We start from the raw sequence: 22,788 nt of genomic DNA, 5'->3' as shown, positions 1-22,788 counted from the left end.
TACTATCGATTCTAAAATCTTGACTGGTCACTAAAGGTGACCAGGCCTGCGCTCTCTGGGCTCCATAGCTCTGGAACTTCCTGTGTGGAAATCTTAAGCAGGCAAACATTGTATCTTTTTATAAACCTGCGCTTTAGATTTACTTGTATCAAATGTCCTATTTTAACTGTTAAGATTTGATTTGAAAAATTTTGTTTCATATTGTTAGATTGTGTGCATCTTTTACTATTGTAAAGCACTTCGTAACCTTGATTTTGAAAGGTATAAAGGTATTATTTTGTTGTGGTGATTCGGTCATGTTAGGGGGATTCGGTTGTGTTTTGAGTAATTGAGTATAGAGCATGAGTTTTAAAGTTGTTGAGGTCTAAGGGCCACTGTAGTTCGTGTTACGCTAACAAGCTAAATTATACTTTAGAAATATGGTAACTACAAACACTCATTTTATTGAAAAATAATCATTATGAATAGTAGTGATATTTAACATGATGTAAAAAATGCATTGCTTTAAAAACTGAAACAGAGGCTAAATATTGAGCTATGTTGACTAAATTCATACCTCAGTATTTGATTATTTGGCCACTTGGGGATTATGCAACAAGCTGTGAACATGACATTGGCACATTTTGACCTAATAAAGTTGCTTATTTACACACTTAAAGTCTCAAAGCAACATTAGTATATATTTATTTGGAGCTGTTGGAGAGATTATACGAAGTGGGTTTATCTGAGTTTTTTTGCAATCTGAAAATGATCGGAGTGGTGAGATTAAACTCAAATCTTAAAATTGTGGGCAGTCCAACAAAAACAACGAGCTAAGAGATACTACATCACTAAGGCTAAGAACTGCTGCGTGGTGATAACTCCGTGTTCATTATCATTACAATGGAGACATACACTTTACCCATAGGCGTTTCATCCATTGTTAACAAAAATCATCAGTCCAGAGTTGTTCTCATTTTGATTTAATTGTACTGGTGTTTATTGTACTGGCGTTGAAGCATGGGTAATTGTTATGGACAATACAATCCAGCCACAACACCATAGTCAGGTTCAGGTTATCCCCGGGCAAGATGCTTGGGAAACCATGGTTCAACAGTCCCACTATGACTGGCACAATGAAGTCCATGAGAATGTCTCCAGGAACGGGCTGACCAGGGTCTCTTTAGAATGGGGCTCTCCGGGGACATTCTGGTGGCCAATTAACCCTCAGCTTGACCATAACATCTTGAAAATACAACACCAGGCATCTCCTTTTCACAACTGTGGCCTTTCTTTCTATGGGTCATGGTAATGCTACAATCACAATGTCCAGTGAGTTGGCAAAAACATATAGGCTACATGGACAAGTAGTGCAAGGCTCCTAAAGCTGTTTAAATAAAATGTTCAATTACACACAAATGATTGTCTATATTCGTCCTAGAGTCTGGCTGAAAGTAAACATAGAATATAGCCCCTTGAAATTCCTATTTTGGCAAATTGCATAAGAATGTTACTCTGTGACCAAACAAGCAGCCCCTTGCTACTACTTTATATAAAAGCAGAACTGTCAGCAACTGACAGAGTCATACATACATCTGTTTGTGTCTGTAACTGCATCATTCGCAAAAATAATGGTGTTCAGTACCACTGTATGTGGGTCAGTTATAATCATCAGACAGGTCACGCTGTTGTGTTCTAGGATATAAATATCTTCCAAGATCTATGTTTGACGTGTGTTTAGAGTTTCAGTTTCTGAATGAGTGACAGACTGATGGTTCTTTGCGTCATCATTTTAGCCATTAGCAGGTTTTTCATACATTCTAATGTTACAAATACAAAACAACCACAGTGAGTACGATCTTTACACTGCTCTTAACTTGTACAGCAGGAAACATTTTGTGCTCAGGTTAATCCCAAGCTTTTGGCTGAGCTTGGACAATGGACACACACAGGTCAAGCCTTTCTTTTGCAGGGCTAATTGCCTTGTCTAGCATAGCGCTATTATAAATAGTGAAAAATGTGTAGTTGGAAAAGTTTTTTCTGCCCTAATACTGTGCGCACAATCTGATTATATAAAGGCACACAAAAAAGATCAATCTCTAAAATGGCTTCTTATTATTGAGTGTGAAATATTAACAGTTAAATACAAACTACCAAAGCAGTTTAACTGCTCGGAATCAAATGTAACTGGTAACGTTTTTAAACAAGAAATCTGTCTATGTGCAGTTAGCCTTGCTTATCAGACTACCAATTGTATAGCTACGTTTTTTTATAACAACAAAAACTTGAATTTACAAGCAGCTTCCCTAACATCACAGCACTTAGCTCTTTCTATTTTTGAAAAGATACGTATTTATGTTTTTAACAGGCTCCCAATCCCTTCAGATGTAACAGAAACACAAGAGAGTAGCTGTTCATTTTTGTCTCCACCTTATTTGACCTTGTTCTTTAAGTGGCAATTTGTGAGACATACGTTATTTTTCTTAGGCATTCTTCTGACATATATTTTTCTTTACATTACCACAGTAACCTGTGAGGCCCACATTTTTATAGGTGTAGGAGCCATGGAGGAAGAAAATAAATCTCTGAACTGAAACAGCAACAGAGAATACACAGAACATGATGTATCATATTTTATTCCCTCCCATATCATTAGTACATTTTACAATATACTTAGTTTTATTTTAATAAAAACTTTACATCATTTAATCTTGACGCTGCAAATTGTTATTTCGCAGTATATGTGTGGACATTCCTGTGTGATTTAATATGCTCTTCTTATTTCTATATGGAGATGGAATTTGAAGACAAATAGGATTTAAGGAAACATATTATCTCTTGTCCCTCTCTGAATACAAAGGGCAGACCTTAGTGCTATCACAAAGAAAACAGCTTAGCAGCAGTGCATTTGTTTTCTATTCAGAGAGAAGCACTTTGTCTTTCCAATCGTTACCTGTCCGTGAATCAGTTGCTCCATTAAGGAGAACCTAAAGAGGGAGGTGCTGTCTAGGGCTAAATTGCAATTAGTCGGGCTGCAAGTGAGGCTGGCACCAGTTAACGTGGGATATTGGAGTGCAAGGGCCCCGTAATCAGGCTTTGGTCATGTAGAACAATGCATAAAATTAAATTGACATTAATGAATACTTGTGTAATGAAAATGGAGGAGTAGAGTTAATTGCATGTTACAGTGAGTGTAATGCCCAGATAACCTTGTGTCTAATGCTATTCTTAGTCTGACTGCCAAGGCTCTCACCGTGGCTCCTCTCGGCAGGAAGTCATTAAAGCTAGGGAGTAGATAATGCCAGTGTGCCGAAACCCAGAGTAGCTACAATCTTGCAAAGACTTTCTTTCACTGGCTTTTTTTCTCCTTAAGTGGGCTATGCTGAAGTCATTTGTACACAGTCTGAATGAAATTAAAGGTCACCAGTGCTATGCATTTATGTCTAGATGGGCCTTTAGAGTTGGGCCTACTCACCCACTGGGGCTGTCAGGCTGGAGAAGAAAGGAAGAAAAACCTTCAGCTGACAGAGGAGTAGGATATTTGCCACAGATAGACTTGAAGCAATTGAGTGACAGCTGCTCAGGCTATTTCATAAATTAACCCATGTGGCGCATACCTTCCATTAAGAAATCATTCCAACAATTAGATGCTTTGTTTAGAATTCTAAGCATTTCACTGAAAAAAACCTTCAAACCTTCAGCCTACTTATTATAAAAGGTGACGGTTGGTGATATAATAAATAGGAAAGTATAGGATAATAACAGAATATGCTGGACTAAATGAAATTTTCTTGAGATGTTTATTTTATGTTGATTCCTTGATCGTTACTATGACATTATACTTCCAAAAATGTGTCATATTAACCAAAGAGGGAAAAATTGTAGTCACTTGCATAGAAACATTCAGTCTAAAAGCAAGTGCTGTTGTTTTTTCTGATTTGAAAAATGTTGATGTGATGCATTGAGTTTATGTATCCTGCACAAACCTTCCCATTGTGAAAAAATCCCACTACAATTTTAGGAATGTGTAAATTCCCAATATAGACAGGTTTCGTTAGTCAGTGCCCCAGTTTATTTATTCCACTTAATTCTAAGCAGAACAATCACAATCATCGCACAATTTGACACATATGGACATTTATAATGAAAAATTAATGATGCATGAATATTTACTTTGGTTTATAAGGAGAAACAACATGAACAGCTTTTAAAAATAAACACAGTTTAGGATTAATAGATAGTAAAATCATTTTAGAACTTGAAGATACAATTATAACATTTCCATTATACAAAAAAAAGTAAGTACCTATCACCAGGAAGTTAGTAAGAAACAACTAAAATTGCCCAAAATCATTTTTGTGTCGATTTGGTAACAATAAACTAAGAAATAAAGTCATGGGTGATGATTTTACAACCTAAAGCTTTTGTAATTTACTTATTTCACATACACATACAAAAAATCTATATATTTTGCATTCACCTCACAAAAAAGGCCAATGAGAAAATAAATAAACAAATAAATAAACATCACAGTATGTGCCCATTAGCAGCAGCTTCCCATAGGGAAAATCTGTGAAAATAATAGCTCTGTATCAATTTACTATTGTCTCAGCTCATTGAGTTCAAATGCATCACTTACATAAAATCGTCACAGTAACAATAAATAAAGCTATGGCACCATTATTTCAATAGTTCAGCGGATATTCTGGTAATTGCCAATTTGTTTACTTACAGGTCTTTGCTTTAAATATATATATCAACTTTGTTTGTAGGTAATGGTAGAGGACCTGCATGTTGATTCATCAGTGATATAATGCCTGACAGTATGTGTGTGTTTTAATTTCCATGAACAAGTCTTATCTTGTACAGTTTACAGAGGCCTTGTTTCAATGGTGGAGGGCAGGATGTCACAGTGCAGGAAGTCGGCCTATTTGTCACCATTATCCACTCCATTTCCCCAAAGCGAAGTGTTTTCAGTGACTTATAGGGGCGTTCTTTCGGAGGAGAGTCTTGATCCAAATTTGCTACATAATGTAACAAGATGTCCTTGTTTTACAATGATCACTCTTCTAATGTCAGCCACAAACAAAAATATGTTTTACCCTTTAAAACATGTATGAACTTCTTGTTTTGTATGAACTGCTAGTACTTGCTTCCTTAAAATGCTGTAAGAACTAAATATAAATATCCATCTTACCCAGTTTACCAGAATATTTTACATGTATATTAGGTGGGTATCGGACAAAGCTATTCCCTAAGTTATACATATGGCATTCAGTATCACATAAGGTATGAAAGCTGAATAAGCAAATCAACCTGTTTTCTCAACACTGTATGATAAATGTGTTTACATTGCTAACATCACACATTGAAGGTGAGACAAGCTGTATCCAGCTGAACTCGAAAACCAAATATATACATATGTGTTGTGGCACAGCTACATCTTACACCTCTTAGGTAAGAAATAAAGAAATTGAAAGTTCTGACAATCAGCAGGGAGGCCTCTTCTATTTAGTTACAACTCAATACAGATTCTGCACTTCAATCACCCTGATTGTCACATAAAGTAATTTTATTGACATGGGTACATTCAAAATGATAAGACTCGACAGGTCCTGGAACACAATCACTGCTGCCTAAAATGTTCATTTGAGCACTTCAAAAAAGAGTTATAATATTGTCTCTTTGTTTCAAATTGACACAATCAGGGCGTCGTGCTCAGACAAGATTTTTAGCGCACACAGAACAACAGCTAGTGGACTGTGAGGTATTTTTGATAAAACTTGTATTGGATCTGAATCGCTGCCTATATACCTCTTAAGTGTGTTAGCTATTTGATGCCAGTTTATGGTAAAATTGTGTGTGATGGGTAAATATGAACCTGCAGATTTATGAGTCAGGCGCTACCTTTAAATGTCCCACTTGTGTCTCCCAGTGGAGTTTACAGGAGGGTAAATCAAACTGATTGACAAACCTTTTGTTTCACAGCTGCACACGAGCATCAAATACATCTTCAAACAATAACTCAAATATCTTTTAAAGTTGGAATACAACAAACCTGTATTTCAAAGATGGATGCTCTCTGTCCATACACTACACTAGGGAGAATATTTTGTCTGTAACAAATACTTCATCCATTTCTGAAGTTGTTGTCAAGCAGCCCCTGCACATCAAAGGGACCCACTGGAGGTCTTTACATTGACAGCCTGCTGGTGTCCACGTTGTTTTTAATGGGGTCTTCACAGCAGGTACCGGTAGGACCATTTGTGTTGCCCAGCCCTTTCCTAAGACTCCCTGATCCTCACAGGTTTACTTCCCGTATCGAAAAATTCAAACAATACCGGGGTTTTCATTGAGATTGTGTGCTGGTTTGAACAGGGCGCTACATGTCAGGTCATGGCCGAGCAGAACATGTATGATTTTCCTATGCTATCGTCACACTAGCTTTTTTGAAGGCTGCATGTGATTACAAATCCTCAGCAGTAGCTTGGTTCAATGACAACATGACAACACTGTTGACTGTTCTAACTTATGGGAGATTTCCTGAGCAGTGTGAAATATTAGAGCTGAGAAAATTAGAGCTCAGCCTTTACCTCTCTATGTAATATAGCTACAGGCCTCACTCTCAATATGAGCAGCTGCACTTTGATCCAGTCCATTGCACATTTTCTTTTGCCTGAAGCCCATTTCAGAAATATCTCAACTTATGCTGATCTGGATAAATAGATAAATCCAAACTGATCAGGTGGTTAAATTGTTGATGTCAACTTATAATTTCTATATATCAAGTAAATTAAAAAGTCGAGGATTAAAGTCTTCATACGCCTTCATAAACTTTTTTCGCCGCGCATTGACACCCAGAGCTATGCTGGCTTACCTGTCTGAAAGGGAGCAATGAATAATTTGATCACATTTTTCATTTCACTCGAGTGCTGAACAAACAGGAATCTGTGATTAACAGTTTTAATTAGGATTCTAACTTGACAAATTCTTACAGCCTCGCAACGTGCCTTAGATGAATAAATCACTGGCCTGGGATCATCAAGCTGCCTCCTAAGTGAATGTGCCTCGAGATTACTTTGTGATTCCACAAAGTGTGAGTCAGCCAAGACTGAGTGTGTTTAACTAATCCTCTTCCCACCACATGTCAGGTGGGGGAAGTTTATGTCCATTCAAGGACCTGACTACCCAGCTCAGGTATGGGACCCCCATGCTTCTCAGCGTTTCTTCTTTGACTCTTGAAAGCTAGATGTCAAAACTGAGTGGACCCGGTGTTAGTTATCCTCACAGCGTGTAACAGATCTGCACACCTGGGTTGTGAGGGCACTCAAAAAATCATGGTGTAACGTTTGAGTGAAAATATTAAAATGTCAAACTAAGGTTCATGTACAGGTGATGCAGCTTGTCAGTGGAAATAATGTCCATAATTGATGTGATCGGGATAGAGGGATACAAGACTTCATATTTTTTTGACATTTTTGTTGCTTATTTTGATCAGTTATTTTGATTTGTTGATGGTGTAATGTACTGCATGCTGAGGTCTGAAGTCTGATTGCTTGTCATCACCCTGCCAAAGCTTCTGATGACTCAGCAGCATGTGTTGATATAAAATAGATGAGAAGAACCATCTACTGTAGTTGGAATCAAAGCTAATACTAGTTGGCTCGACTCACTAGCTTCCACTGTTCAAGTGGAGCATCAACTTTCCGAATGAAATAAAAAGTGTGATCCCTCCAAAGCGATGAATGAGTTGAGGTGGCCAACAGTAAATTAAAAAAATACAAGATCAGCATTTTGGTAATCCAACTAAAGTCATCAAAGACAATCATATGTCATACAAACTAAATGCAGAGCAATTTTCAAACATCTAATCCATTTGCACATCCACACTGCAGAAAGATTCAATTTTCTTCTTTTCAAAGGTTAATTTAGAAGTAAATTCATTTCTGCGCATTTTCAAAATAGCTCACATTAGTTGACGATATATGATGAGGATGTAACTGTTATAGTGGCTTTCAGAAAAGAGAAGAGCAGTGGTCCCAAACAGCATCACTGGGTGTACCTTGATGAACGATCTTTTAAATACCTTTTGTGATTGACCAGATAAATAGTGTCTCCCTCCGTTAACTAAAGATGTAATAACAATAAACACGTATTTTAAGTTGTTTCTATAGTCTATTAAATCAAAAGCAGCATGCAAATAAAATAAAAAATGCATTAAACTGCACCAACCACTTTATTATGATTAGACCACTGATCCATCATCTGTACTATCAGAGGTGAATTTATTTTCTGATAAATAATGTGCAGCTTGATCAAACCATTTTGAGTAAACATCCAAAGTAGAGGGAGAATTTGCTGACCTCACAATTGCTGTTAACTTAAAATGTGTTTCTCAATTCAGATTAAAATCATTGAAATTCTATGCATAAAATAATTTGCATGAGAAGCTTCATAAAGCACTTTTTTTTTACTTTGTACTTTAATCACCCTGCATTATGGTTTTACTCAGCGTCAACTGTAAATTTATAGCTACAAAAAGAGCTAATTTTTTTAATAGGAGTTTGGATAGAGTAATAAATGGAGATATACACCATCCCTCAACCCCTGTGACCCGCCCCCAATACCAAATATAAACATCAGTAATGTGCACTGGTGTCTGAAACTCCGTTGTGAAATGTAAAATTTAAATCTTGATGATATGCATCGTAACTATTGTAATCAGACAAGCTTCCAAGCTTCGCCTCCATTATTAATTGTCCAAAGCATAATGATTTATTGTAGTCCTGCAGAATGATTATTAATTTTCTGGTTGATTATACCTGTGGGCGGCAACAACACTGTTCTGCATATAAGCATCTGCTAAATGAAAAAGTATTCTCCACATAAAAAGATGTCCTTGGAGAAACAACAGCTCATTTTTCCTTTAATCAAACATATGTAAAAGTGCTGTTGATTAAGGATACTGTGGCATGCATTCACAGGGGAAATATGTAATAAACATTATCTGATGACTTTCTTTGTTCAAAACTTTATTCTGCATTGAGCTGACTCCAAATAGCTCTTGTTCTCTAGAATCATTTGCATGCTGTAACATGGGACAGCACTTAAGCGCTGCACCCCAAACTGCACCTGCACTGCAACAAAAATGTGCAGCCCTTGTATATCACTGATGTGACACTAGTAGTTTACATTCCAAAGGAACAGAGGAGAGCGACAGGAGTGTGTGTACAATACAAGCTGCTCTCAGCCAGGCATGTCTGGGTACGCCTGAGCCGCAAACAGCAGGCCGAGTTCAAACCTCACGTCAAGAATTGCCAGGATCTCAACACTTAGAGGAATGCACAGGTGCAGACACTCTGCAGCAGACAATCCCAGCGAGCACTTGATCAATTTGACACTTAGCAGGGCCGAGGCCAATGGCAAGTTCCTGTGCGATTGTGATTGGGCCTTGTGCAACAAAAGAAAGAAGTCCACTGAGCAGTTTTTTTCGTGCCTCCGGTCTTGCAGTATCCTGGCCTTGTAAATCAGTTTCCTCCGGCTCATTTGAGGCATCACAGCTGATGGTTGTGTAATAACACTTTTACTCTGATAGGCTTGGCATGGATATCCAGTGGCATATTAATCCATCCATGTCAAATTAATCACTGCTGGATCACATGCTGCTGCTCTTACCTGCATGCATCCACTTTCACACATCCACCTTGCTAATATCAGCTGACATGTTTTATCAGGCATCACCTTCCTATGGAACAGAGCACATTGCATGTATTTCTGTGATTGCAAATGTTCGATTTGCAGTTGCCTCTATTAATATTCTGTTCGAAGCTTTTTCACAGTTGGAGACAGACATAATCTCTGAAGAGAATTTCTGAAGAGCTCTATTTGCGGCTTCATTGATCACAAAAGATATCAGTGTCCCTCAAACAGCATTTCCCAGGACTTTCATTAACGGAATTAAATTAAATATCCAATTAAAGTGCTTCACTCATAAAATTAGAGGGGAAAGACATGGTGCATTATTTTAATGATAATGATTAGATATGTTGCTTAACCTTTGTGTCGTGTTCGTTTCTCCCCCCTTACTTTGGTGCTCCCGGTCAAATTTGACCGGCCTGTTTTAACTGCCCTTACATTAACACAAAAACCATTGATTGTCACCAAATTGTATTTAACTCCCTTTTAACCTGTAAACAATGTCTCAGACTACTGGTTACATGAATAACTGCAGTGAATAATCACAGAAATTGAAAGTTGTATTCCAAAATTAACATTTATTGTAGAAAAATCAAAACAGAGACCAAATTCACAGAACATCAGAACATCAACATGAACACATTGTGTGTGTGTGTGTATGTGTGTGTGTGTGTGTGTGTTTGTGTGTGTGTGTTCAGACACAGGAGTGGCATTTTGCAATCAGGTCACAGTGTGTCTTGCAAACGTAGGCATCACATTTGAAACATGTAAGACATCCTAATGATATTTTCCCCTCTTGTTCTGCCTCCTCTGTCCTGGGGGGATGAATACCAGAGCAAGTTGCCATCCTTGGACTGGAATGTCACCTCAGGTGTGTCTTCCACAGGGGCCTCTTCCCCAGGTGCCTCTTCCTCAGGGGCCTCTTCCTCGCCATATGTTGACTGTTCGGTCTCATGATGGTCTGGATCAAAATCAGGATCGTTGTCTTCTATTTCTGAAACATCCTCCTCTATTTCTGGTTCAACTCCAATCCCGTCTTCATCAGTTTGAAAAAAAAGGTCAAGAGCCTCTCTGACAGAAAAACATCTGATCGGGCGCCGACTCATTGTGTTCAGAGTAAAATAAGAGCAATGCACAAGCAAGCTATATATAGGGGATCTGTGAGAAGATATCATACGTTTTGTATCGAAAGTGTGGTTCACGTGGGGGGATGGACACATTAGCCCGGGAAAGAGCCAGGTTCCCATAACAAACACCTAATTGGTAACTTTGAAGTGTTACACGTTTAGTCTGGAAGGTGTGGTTCACGTAGGGGGACAGGCACATAAGCATGGGAAAGAGAGGACACATGGTCAGTCTGAAAGGGGTTCACGTGGGGTGGAGTGTGTGTGTGTGTGCGTGCGTGTATGTGCATGCGTGCGTGTGTGTGTGTGTGTGTGTGTGCGTGTAGGTGTGTTTGTGTGTGTGTGTGTGTGTGCGTGTAGGTGTGTTTGTGTGTGCGTGTGGTGGTGGTGGTGGATTTGTGGTTGTGTACTATCTGATGAATGAACACAATCTAGGGTCACCCATTCATTTCCTATGGCGGTCATTTTTGACCGGGAACACCACAGGTGTTACAAAGTTGACTAAACAACTCAAAATTCAATGAAAGTAGTGATCAGCAATTGTAAATGTTCAAATGCCTAGTGTGGAGGATATCATAAGCCCTTGAGACAATAAAATGTAAAACACAATATTTATGATTGATCGAAATGGAAATCGGTCAGATTTGACCCGCACACGACACAAAGGTTAACATCACCGGAGTCTTATCCTAAAGTAGATATAGTTTATTTATTTGGAAGCGTGCACCTGACAGAGCGGCGCTTCGTTCACCCCCCCTCTCCAGCCAACAAAGAAGGCAAGGCAGATTAATTAACAGACCTTTACAGCCAATGAAGACAGGTGGCAATAATCCTGACAAGAGACAGATATGAAGCCTCCCATACAAAACCAATTTCAACAGCACTCCATTTTTCAAAAGCTCATCAGGGTGAAGAACGACAGAGTTGAACCTGTGTGGCTGCAGAATTTGTTTTCTCTCTGATTGCCTTGTCAGGATATCTTATCCGATGGCAGATGACCAAAACCCCAACCTTCACAGACAAACTCGCCCTCCTTCCCCCTCTCTGACACACAAAATGTTTCACACAATGCGTTCTCTGTCTCTCCCTCTCTCACACACTTATACACACCCTCTCATACTGTCGCACACTTTCCCACAAGGAGCCACAGTTGACAAATCCTCCGGTGCGCCTGTCAGTCTTTTTGTTCTCACTGGGGACATTTACAATAACGGGAACTGACTTACAACTTCTAATATTTGAAATAGAAGGAGACAAAAATAACTTTATCATCTTTACCCAGTGGCCTTTTGTGTTATTGCCGGTTGAAATGTCAACTATCACTGGCAGATTTTATCAAACCTAGCCAGCGAACTAATTAACGTTAGCTCCAAGAGTGGAGCTAACGTCAGTCTCCCGCTGACTCATTTTGAAATGAAAACTCAGTAAAAGATGATTTAATATTCATGTGATGGCAACATACATACATCTTCCAACCAGTTAATGATCCATGTGGAAGATGAGGGAATGATGAAACAGCATTGTTTAATTAATCCAATAAGTAAAATGCATGTATGTGCATTACTAAGTTGTAATACTGAGCACTGCTGTTCCAAAATCACCTCTTAGCCCAGCATTGTATCTGGGGGTTTGTGGTTCACTAACAGTGGATGAGTTATTTCTGAATTGGATATTTATTTAACATAGATCTACAAACGTCAATAGCTGAAGATGTGCTAACTTTTGGCCTCTGATAACACTGCTGGTTCGGTATTATGGTAGTTCAGAACACACATGCTAATGCTTGTCGCATACATTTGAACCAGTAAGCACGCTAGCAGACATGTTCACAGTTTTTCATTCTAACACCCGGGCCACACCGGATGCGTGTGAAGTGCATGACTTCTGCATCGCTGATCTGCTACATCTACCACCTGTCTGTTGCTCACACAGGCAGCGTGTCAAAATACTTTAAAGGGGACATATTATGAAAATTCCACCTTTGTAGTGCTTCTACATGTTAAATTGGGTATCTGGCATGTCTACCGTTCCAAAAACTCTTGTTGTGGTTCCTCTATGTCAGATACGATACGCTAGTGTGCGTCGAATGGGATTACAACGGAAGTAAACGTCATAGTCACACCATGCCCATGTAGGGAGTCTTGCTACATGACCTTGGACATGTAGCAAGCTAATGCTAGCCTGGCTCCACCGCCTGGTTAGCTCGCGAGCTAACGCTAGGGGTTCACCCCGGCTAGGGTAGCCTGGCTCCCCGGCTAGCATTAGCTCGCTGCTGCTACCCGTCAGACATTTAAGTGGCCGCACAAACAAGGGACCCCCGGGTCACCTCTAAAAGTTGACTCAACAGTGTGGAAGGATGCTGCTGCTGTGCCAGCTCAAGCTCCCACTGCTCCCACTGCGGGACTGCGCTGGAAGCTGGGGCTCTCGCAGCCAGGCTCACCGGGGGTGAGGGGGGCGGGGCACTCAAAACAGGTCAATCTGAGGAGGGCTGTTTTAGACAGGGTAAAAAGTGGCTGTTTTAAATGATCCTTGTGGTATTTTGACCAAAATATGCTACAGACATTTCATTAAGACTCCAAGGAACCATATCAACTGTGGTAAAATGGGCATAAAATGGGTACAGGAATTTCAAATATATATATACTGTTTATATAAATGTTTATATTTATATATATAGCTCTCACTAAAACCCAATGCACATTGTTACAGAAAGGATTCGAGAACTGGTTCCACCTGAGACAGGGTTCCAAATTGTATGAACCATCTATGAGCTTCAGAAAACCCTTTTTACCGATTCTGTTGTGTTCTTTCTGTCTGTTGCAAATTGCAAAACAACAACACCAAATGTGTCTGTTGGAAACTTGCCACAAGGAGTCCTGGCAGGGAGGAAGTAACGGTGCAGAGCGTGGCTTCATTTTATAAAGAAAGAGGGTGACAGTGCTACTTGCATTGAATGCTTTGAGTTGGGCATTGCAATGTCTTTGGGTAGTGACAAGAGGTATGTGGTTGCCTAGCTAGCACCTACTTCATTTTGGTTATATCTTAAAATTAAACCACAAACTGCCTGAGTCTCTCACCACAACAAGTAAAACCTGTGCAGAACATGGGGTAATGTTGGTAAATTGTCATTTCAAATCAGGGTGGAAACACATATGCTGAAACATCTTTCTACACAACATGGCCCTCCATTTCAGGAACGTCACGTTAGAGCCACAGAAGCAGGGTTAGCAGATTATGTTTTTATCTGACTGCTTCACAATCTACAAATAGATTTGGTTAGCAAATGCAAAATTTCACGCCCACTTTCTCACACTGCATATTTATTGTATCTAACTGATAAAAAGTGATTTATTTGAATCAGATGCACTCCTGACTAAATTGTTTCAATGTAGGGCATTGATTCTAACTGTTATTGTCTCAGCTATAATGAGGTTATTTATCTGAATAGAAAGGACCCCACTCGGTCTGCACCGATATATTCCGCAGCACATTACAGTAATGCTGCTATCCATTGGCAATTAGTACATAATATTGCTCTGAACTTCCATAAATGTGATTGAGCATGTCTGAGTTAGGGACATGCACATTCACCATTCTTTCCCTTCCTTTTCACCACTCCAGCTAACCCTCCTTTCGACAGCCTCAGTGGTCGATGATAGGATCCACCCTGACTGTCCAAACACCGCTCCCTCAGGGACATTAATTTCCAAACAGTCCCAGGCGTGAGACAAAAGAGAGAAAGCCCACTGAGCATGAAGAGAGGGGAGTGGAAAGCACACTTCTCAATTAAAAAAAGTCTCACTTTTTTCTGAGGGTGAAAGTATAATGGCAAATTAATTTTCCGGAGATTAATGTACAAAGTAAATATTTTAGTGTGAGTACTTATCTTCTAAAAAGTCAGAGGATAGACACCCACTCACTCCCTTCCCCCTGCCTTGCTCGACCAGAGCGTGTGTTATATGTGTGTGTTTGTGTGTGTGTGTTGAAACAGCTTAGATGCATAAGGAGTCTAATGAGAGAAGAGATTCCAAGCTGCCTGATGGGGCTCATCAATCACCTTTCTCCTTTGGAGGTGTGATGCCGGCCGGGGGAAGGGGCCATGGAGGGATGTGTGGGAGGGAAGGCATCAGGCTTTTAATCTCAATAAGTTAATAGACTTTCTGGTCTGGTCTTTCTAAGTAGAACTTCCTCACTGTTGTTAGCAAACAAGCAGCATGTACATGGGAGACTGTTGGAGGAGCACCTTGGCATTTTAGACATTGCACAGTTAATTTGTGTTGCACCTGAAATTAGGGGATCCAACTAAAGTTAGTCGATACACCAGTAATCAGTTAAGGGTTAAAGTACTGAGAAATTTTTGGGAAAACAAATCCAGGTCTCTACTGCAGCAGGTATTCATGGTACACTTAGTAGAAATATGTGGCTGGTAAATATTTTAGTAGCAGTTCCTGTGGAAATGAGAATAATTCAAAATCTAGTTGAGGCATAGGCCTACAGTAGCCTCATAATTACTAATTCCTAAACCAAACAGTGACATTTACTACAAATAGATTGTAAGAAAAAGGAAATAAAGTATTTGTAATCATTAGTGCACTGCAGCACATCCAGTGTGTGGGGACCTGGATGATAGTATAACAGAATTAAGGCCAATTTTAGTTTCCTTTTCTTTTATAGATTTGGGGAAGTTGGTTCAAGATATTTAGGTCTGTTCCCTAATAACAGTTCAATATATTGTTTGATAATAGATAAGGTAAAGTATCAAACCAAACCACAGTAGACATATTTTTTCAGTGTTCCCTTCTTCAAAAGTGGTACTCTGGCCAAAATTGAGAGGCCTGTCACTAATGTCTGATGTCAAGAACCCATTGTAACTGACATTACTAAATTCAAGTGTTATCTGTGACTGTTTACACTGTATGGCCTACATAAAGTCCTCAAATTCAAAGTTCAACAGGGGTGACTGTGGTGTACCGTTTTTTTTTTTTTTTTAATGACTGAAATGTTGAGTGTTACAGTCATTGAGAAAGCAGGTCAAACATGTCTGACCACCACTTTATGAGGATAACATTGTACTTGTCCCTTCATCTCCTCTGCTGTATAAATGCGGCAGCTCATCTTCATTGATTATACCCATGCTGGACAATGTATGTGGTAGTGGTGCTTCAAAGGAGAGAGGGTTTAATGTGGAAAAATATGCAGAATGTTTTTGGGTTGACTGTCCGGCGATTAATAATGATTGTGTTTGGATAAATAGTGCCCTACTTTCAGAATCTGTGAATCTAAATATTCCCAATGGGCTGCCTCCCTCCTGTACTGATTGATTGGTATAGTGTTTAAAGGTCATAGTCATAAAACATCAGGATGCAATTAACACACTGTGATTTTTAACCAATGGTGAATGTATGGCGTGTTGACTTTTTAAGTTATAGCTCGCTTCTCTGTGTGGTGTTTGAACAGCCACATGTTATTTGAATTTAAGATGAGGTTCAGGGCAAATGTAATTTCTGATGAGGCAGTGTTCCTCACCAAAAAGGGGCAGGTAAGTCCTCCAGGCCTGTGATACATATCGTCATATAGTGTGTCTTTAATCATGGTTTCCGTGGAATAGACGGACCGTTGTGTCTCCGTTTCTCCTTTGAGCCATTCGCCTACAAAATACTAAAAACCTGCGTCCGTGCAGAGTCACGTGGAGACAAGACAGATGCGTCGGTCTCCTTATGGTTACTCCACCGTGCTTCTTCACAGATAATTCATTCAGTTGAGGGAATGCAATAACCATTTTGAGCTGCTTTTAACCTGATTCAAACTGGCTTGACCTTGAAATGACTAGAAGCTGAGATTTCACTGATGGATGTGATGCGAACAGCTTCATTTAAAATGAGCCTTTTCAGGATTGTCACCAAAATGTGTCCAATGGCTTTCAGTGGCCAAAAAACAATGAGGAGTGACCACCACATTCAGGCCCTTTTAAAGCCTGTGTTATCATTGTTCCATTCCCTAAATAACAAAAGAAAACCTTCACTGTCTTACAACGCATTCCCCCTGTTGTTACCTTGGGAGTTGAGTCTATTCATATTTCCTCTAAGATTGAAAACAGGTGTTTTGGTTTGTGAAGACATTTATCTGAATGTCTGAGATTTCTTTGGCAAATATGGATGGAATAAGCTTACAATTCTTCTGTGTGTGTGTGTTAGCTTGTGCACTGACAGAAACGTGGAAGAAAGTGGTTGGTTATGCAACCAAATTTAAAAAGAAGATTTATAAATTATATACACTAATAATTTAATAATTAATATAATAGAAATCTAATTTCAGAGGTAATCATTTCTGAATTCTTAGTGACCTTGTTCAAAATTAATTAAAATATATTTTTTAATCCACTGACCTGACTGTGATCTAGAGCCATAGCTTATCAGGAGAAATGTTAAAAAACAACCAGAGTGTTCACAATGTTAAAGAGACAGGATTCTTCAAAGAAAAAAACATGTTGACCAACATGGCTGCGAATTTCTCCAAACATATTATGTGATCTAAAGACACAAAGAGGCGTTTGGTTTTCATTTGACTCCACCACTGATCTTCCTCGAGGGGGAAAAACAACCACAAAAGAACCCGATATGAATTGGAAACCACAGCCCAGTAATTTAATCAGAGCAACCAAAATCAAAGGAGGCAAAAGTTCAGGATCCGAATGCAATGAAATGGATCAGTTCCTTAGAACCTCCTGACATAGCTCACTTGTGGAGGAGCAAGCCTCGACAGAAAGGGCTGAGTAATGAAGATGGATGCATTCTGTTATCAGGCAGCCACTTACTGGGGCCTGATGTAACCTTAAACACTGAGGATAGCTCAGTTGCACAAAGAATCTAATTAATGAATAGCAGCCATGAAAGAGGACAAGGCAAGTGTGCATTTGCAGATGAATTCCAGACACTAATCAAACGCTGTTCAAGTGGTTTGGTTTGTCTCCAGAGCATGGCGATATTTGGCGAGGGTTTAAGGCCATGTTTGCATGCTGGCTTGATGACTGTGTGCATGCTTTAGTGTTTTTATGCATGGGCCTGCGTGCATATTGTATGTGTTTTAACTGCATGTGCATGTGCGTGTGTGTGTGTGTGTGTGTGTGTGTGTGTGTGTGTGTGTGTGTGTGTGTGTGTGTGTTTATATGGGTTTTTCTTCTCCTGTTTGAATGTTAAGTGTTTTTTGTACAGCTTTTAAAAAAGCCAAGCCCGAGGTTAACAAAGGACAGAATGTACAGAGCAGGTGTGCAGTTGCGTTACTGACTTTGTTCCATGATTATGGGTTTGTTTGCTCACCATTGTACATTCACACCACTATTAATAGGATTTCTGCATTTCCAACTGGTGAGTCATGAATTACATCTGGCCAGTGTTGCATCTTCTATCTATCTTGCATGATATGAAGAAAAATATCGCTGTTGAACATTGTTCCCAAGATGTAAAAAAAAACATAGAAGAACCCAAATGTGCATTTATGCGGCAACACCCAATGTTCATTGGGCAACATAATGATGCGGGAAAAATGCAGCAGAAATTTGGCTCCATTTCTTCATTAAAATCATTACACATAATCTCCAAAATATTGTAGCTACCCCTCTGATCTGGCTACCGCCACAGGATGCCCTCATGTAGCCCACCCAGTACATTTATCAGCCAGTAGGTGGGTCTCCTGGATAAATACTAAACTTTATTAGTATTTTCAATACTGAAAATTGTACTTTCTTTTTCTTGTTGTTCTGGGTTCGTACCATCATAGTTGATCGCACTTATTGTAAGTCGCTTTAAATAAAATATAGTTAAAACTTCTTAACTATATTGTTGAATATAGGTGGAACCTCCGGTCAGAGATTGGAAAATCATCTTCGGCATCGTCACTTTCACTGTGGCTTATCTCTCTTGGTAACCAGGCTGACCTAGAACCATTATGGTATGGGATACTTGATAAGTCAGAAGATTGTAACTTGAAATAGGAGCTGTACCAATCGTATGTCTGCCGGTTCTGACGCTTCCACTTTACAAATAAAACCTCTGATCTATATTGAATTATTACCTGATATACATCTACTCGAGAGACAAAAAACAAATGTTGGCAGCTGTTAGTGTTTTTTTTGACCAGTATAGTTTGTGTAAAATCGAGCAGGTAATCTTATGATCTAATTTTATACATGTGTCGTAAATTGTACATTTTTTAAAAGATTGGAATCTGTACACATCAGAGAAAGATCAACTCGACACTCACTTAGAACACAGATCAAAGCACTGTGTATTGTCAAGTCGTTAATTGAGCCAAATCTTTTCACAGTCGGGGAAGATTTCAACAAGTCAACTCGTTGTCATAGCCTGGTTCCACACCTTGAAATCACTGCTCACAACTGCTGTTTGTAAGGCAGTTCAAATAGCTCTGGTGTTGTTGCTCATTAACAACTATTTCAGTCAGTTGGAGATACAGTCGACCACTCAGAGATTTGTAGGAGGGAGTAGGAATGGTTATGTCTTCTTCCTTCATAGCAAGAGCTCGATCCATAAAAATGAACTGCAACAAGCCTGGATGAGGTTTTTACAGATGTTATATTATTTGTTTGTTTGGTTTAAGTTATTATATTAGCATATTCGACTTATAATCAGTCTTTTTATAGCAATATAAATCAAATAACAATGTAAAAGGGGTTGCTTGTGGTGATGAACAGAAAATTATCACCTGGATCTGCAACTCACTCAGCTTCACATCAGGACGAGTGAGTCTCAGCTCATCGTTTACTTACTTTACTTTACTCCACAATCTGCTCAGCACCAGAGAGCAGACAGACACACTTCATGACAAGCTGCCATATTCAAATATTTTCCTCTGGAAGACCAAAAACTGCTAAAACTAAGTTTACACTTAAATTAATTTTCAGCAGTTTCCCACAAACACCACTCAAAATTAGTGATAATGTTGCTCTATAATAGTTGAATGTGTAATTAGTCAATTATCGAGCAATCGCTGCAGCTGATTCAGTGTAAATAGAAGTTAATGTCAGCACGGCTGAAGTGTCACTAGGTGCCGATTGGGTTGGGACAAAAAATAAACCCTCTCAGCAAGACATCAGATATAATGTCAGACTGACTTAGCCATGCATGAAAAAACTCCTTCATTTAAATTAAGCCCATGCAACAAAACACTGGATGAGCCAAGACTCAAGTCAATTTCGCTCCAGCATCATCCGTCAAGGTGGCCAGTCAAAAACATGCAAGCACAAATTCTTACAGGCTCACTTTGGTAACTTGACCTGTTTATTTTTATTCACTCATTACTGAGTTGATGAAAGATAAAACAATTCAGTTGTGAAATCTGGTCTCAGGGAATTGCAAAATGAGTTGCAGATTTTTTACCTGAACTGAACTTCCTGGATCATGGTTCATTACATCACAGATTAACACACCCGCATATACAGCTGCCAGCTAAGCATCTGCAAGCATGTTGCACTTTGGCAATAAAGAAGAATGATATCAAGTTAACATGCTCACAACCGTTATGAAATAATGATTGCTATTGTTACCATCTTAGTTTACCAAATTAGGTATATAATAATATAATTTCATATTTTTGGTTAGCACTGTGGCCTAACAGCAACAAGTTCCCTGGTATGGATATGGATAGGTGGTTGGATGGACTTTCAACTGAACGTGGCATTACCTTTACAAGTATTTGATGAAACTGGAACAGTCCTGATCGACTCAATGACCAACACCACAGCTGCAACTCCCCATTCTGTTCCTGGCTTGAGTTTCTCTGCATCTTAAACCAGAACCACTTGGATATGTCTGAACATTCAGATTGTGTGAACTCATGAGGACTTGTGTTTTTCTCCTCTCATCCAGTACCAGCTCCAGTGGGGTTCTCCATGGCGCTCTGTGAGCTTCCAGTGGCAAACGTGGCTCGTGCTGATCACAGGGTTTGCTTTGCTGGGTCTTGTGCCGTGTGCCGTTTACTGGATGATGACCTTCTTCACCAGGCCGCCGCCTCCCACCACCTTTAAAGTGGCTGCTGCCTCTTTTGGTCTGCTGACGGAGATCCTGCTCATCAAGTGAGTAATGGTATTTCGACTCCGTACTTATTAGCCTTTGTGTACTTGAAGTAGTTGAAGTGCCCTTGGTCTGATCTTTGTATAACTTTCAGAGCACAATCAGAATGCTGATGATGATGATTAATAAGATGATGATGGTCTTTCCACTCTGGTTGTATTCTGGTCTTAGATGTGTTTTCATTTTCCAAAAAGCAAAAAAAACAAAGAAATATTTCATTTTTATATGAGTTTCAAAACAAAGAGTGGTGAGCAACCGTGTCACCCAAATTAACTGTGAAAACATGTTGTTGTTCAACCCGTAACCCCCCCCCCCCACACTCCTCTTGTTTTCATTTAGTCTTCTTTCCCATTTTGATATTGCTAATTGGAACAATGCCTGCGGTTCTGTAAACCATTAGTAAATGAACAGCCTGTTTTTTATTAACGTCTACCTTGTAAATAATACATTAGATTCCTGGCATAAACAATATCTACTCTGTGATTAGAAAGCTACATATGATGATTACTGTAATCAGATTACTGAATCAGGTTATGTAATCTGGGATTGCCTAAAGCAGAGACTCAATCAGGCTGCACATCAGTCACAAACACCTACTGGAGTCAGGGCCGGCGCTATGATTCTGGTAGCTCAAAACAAAATATGGCACCAAAATCCCTACTTTAACTCCCCCCCCCCCCCCCCCCCCCCACCACAATGTTGCATGAACATTGGGAAGCCTTAATCAATTATTCAGATGCTTGCAAGTCAACTTATGTTTGCTATCATATTAAAAACTGATTCTTTGTTCACTGCAATGTTTCAACTAAAATGAACTCAGTATTAACTTGTCCAGCTCACCAGTTTAGAATTAAATGTAGCAATGTTCCTTTACTTATTAAAAATTTGAAATTTAGAAAAGCACCTCGTTCGGACTCATTCCGTCCGATTGAGCAAAGACTGACCAACCTTCATCATTAACTTTTAGCAGTTACCCTTGTTTTTCTCCTTTATTTTCTCTTAACTTTTCTCTAAAGAGTCGTTTCTGTAATTTATTTGTATAATCACAGTTGTATATGGAGATTGATTTTCCTGCTCCGACGAGCAGATTCAAGTTCTGACCATTGATTTCTTATTTTTTTGTTAAGAGAAATAATACTTCTAGTAGTATTTTGGAAACTAAAAGCAATTCTGACCTTAATGAACTAAATTTTAGGTATTAAAGACAAGCTCCCCGGTTTAGAATATGATGCTAGAAAGTGAGGTAACCCTCCAATCTCCCTGAACTCCTCTTTCAGGCCAATAGCAAAATGAAAACTTTGTGTGCTACATCTTTGCTTCCTCCAGTATTTGTCTTAACTAAAACAAGAGGCTGTTTGTAATTAACTCTACAAGTCTCGTAACTTTTTTTCCCCCCATTAACCGCCTTTGTAAGGAATGTGGCTAGTGAACTGGTAATTAATAAATATGGTTGCGCTGGTAATGTGCTTCTGCATCATTATGTTGTTGAAGCCCTTATCCACGCTAGTAATGAGCTGTAATTTTATGACAGGAAATTGGTTTGTTTACAACAAGTTCAGCAGCCACAGCAGACGAGCTGCGTTTCTCGGCACATCTCCGCTGCAGGTATTTGCTCCTTGTTTGAGTTGAAAAAGGTTCAGATATGTTGTCATGCTAACAGTCATACTATTAAAATACAAACACTGTTAATGTCTGCGGGTCATTAAAAAGAAGAAGATAGAATGTGTTTTTTTGAAACATTGAAGCTTAATAATACCATGCCTTAGATTAGGTACATTATGTCAAATGGAAAACAAACGGTCATCATATAATCTAAATACTGTGCATTGTCGGCTGTAGTGTGGAGGTATCCCATGGCACCAACGGGATTTGCTGTCAACTGATGCTTAAATGATTGCTGGTAC

General features: G+C 39.2%; 1 protein-coding gene across 1 annotated transcript in view; it reads left to right on the top strand.

Annotated features, from left to right (window-relative positions):
* LOC133960682 (uncharacterized) overlaps window positions 1-22,788 on the top strand; it is a 69,919-nt gene that overhangs the window by 41,916 nt on the left and 5,215 nt on the right. The window contains exon 4 of the mRNA XM_062395474.1: window positions 20,681-20,886. Coding sequence (XP_062251458.1) covers window positions 20,681-20,886 — 206 coding nt within the window. The remainder of the gene's footprint in view (window positions 1-20,680; window positions 20,887-22,788) is intronic.

Source organism: Platichthys flesus, chromosome 9 (assembly GCF_949316205.1).
Source record: "Platichthys flesus chromosome 9, fPlaFle2.1, whole genome shotgun sequence".
Lineage (NCBI taxonomy): Eukaryota > Metazoa > Chordata > Actinopteri > Pleuronectiformes > Pleuronectidae > Platichthys > Platichthys flesus.
The sequence above is the reverse complement of the archived record's forward strand: the minus strand, read 5'-3'. Positions and strand labels throughout refer to the sequence as shown.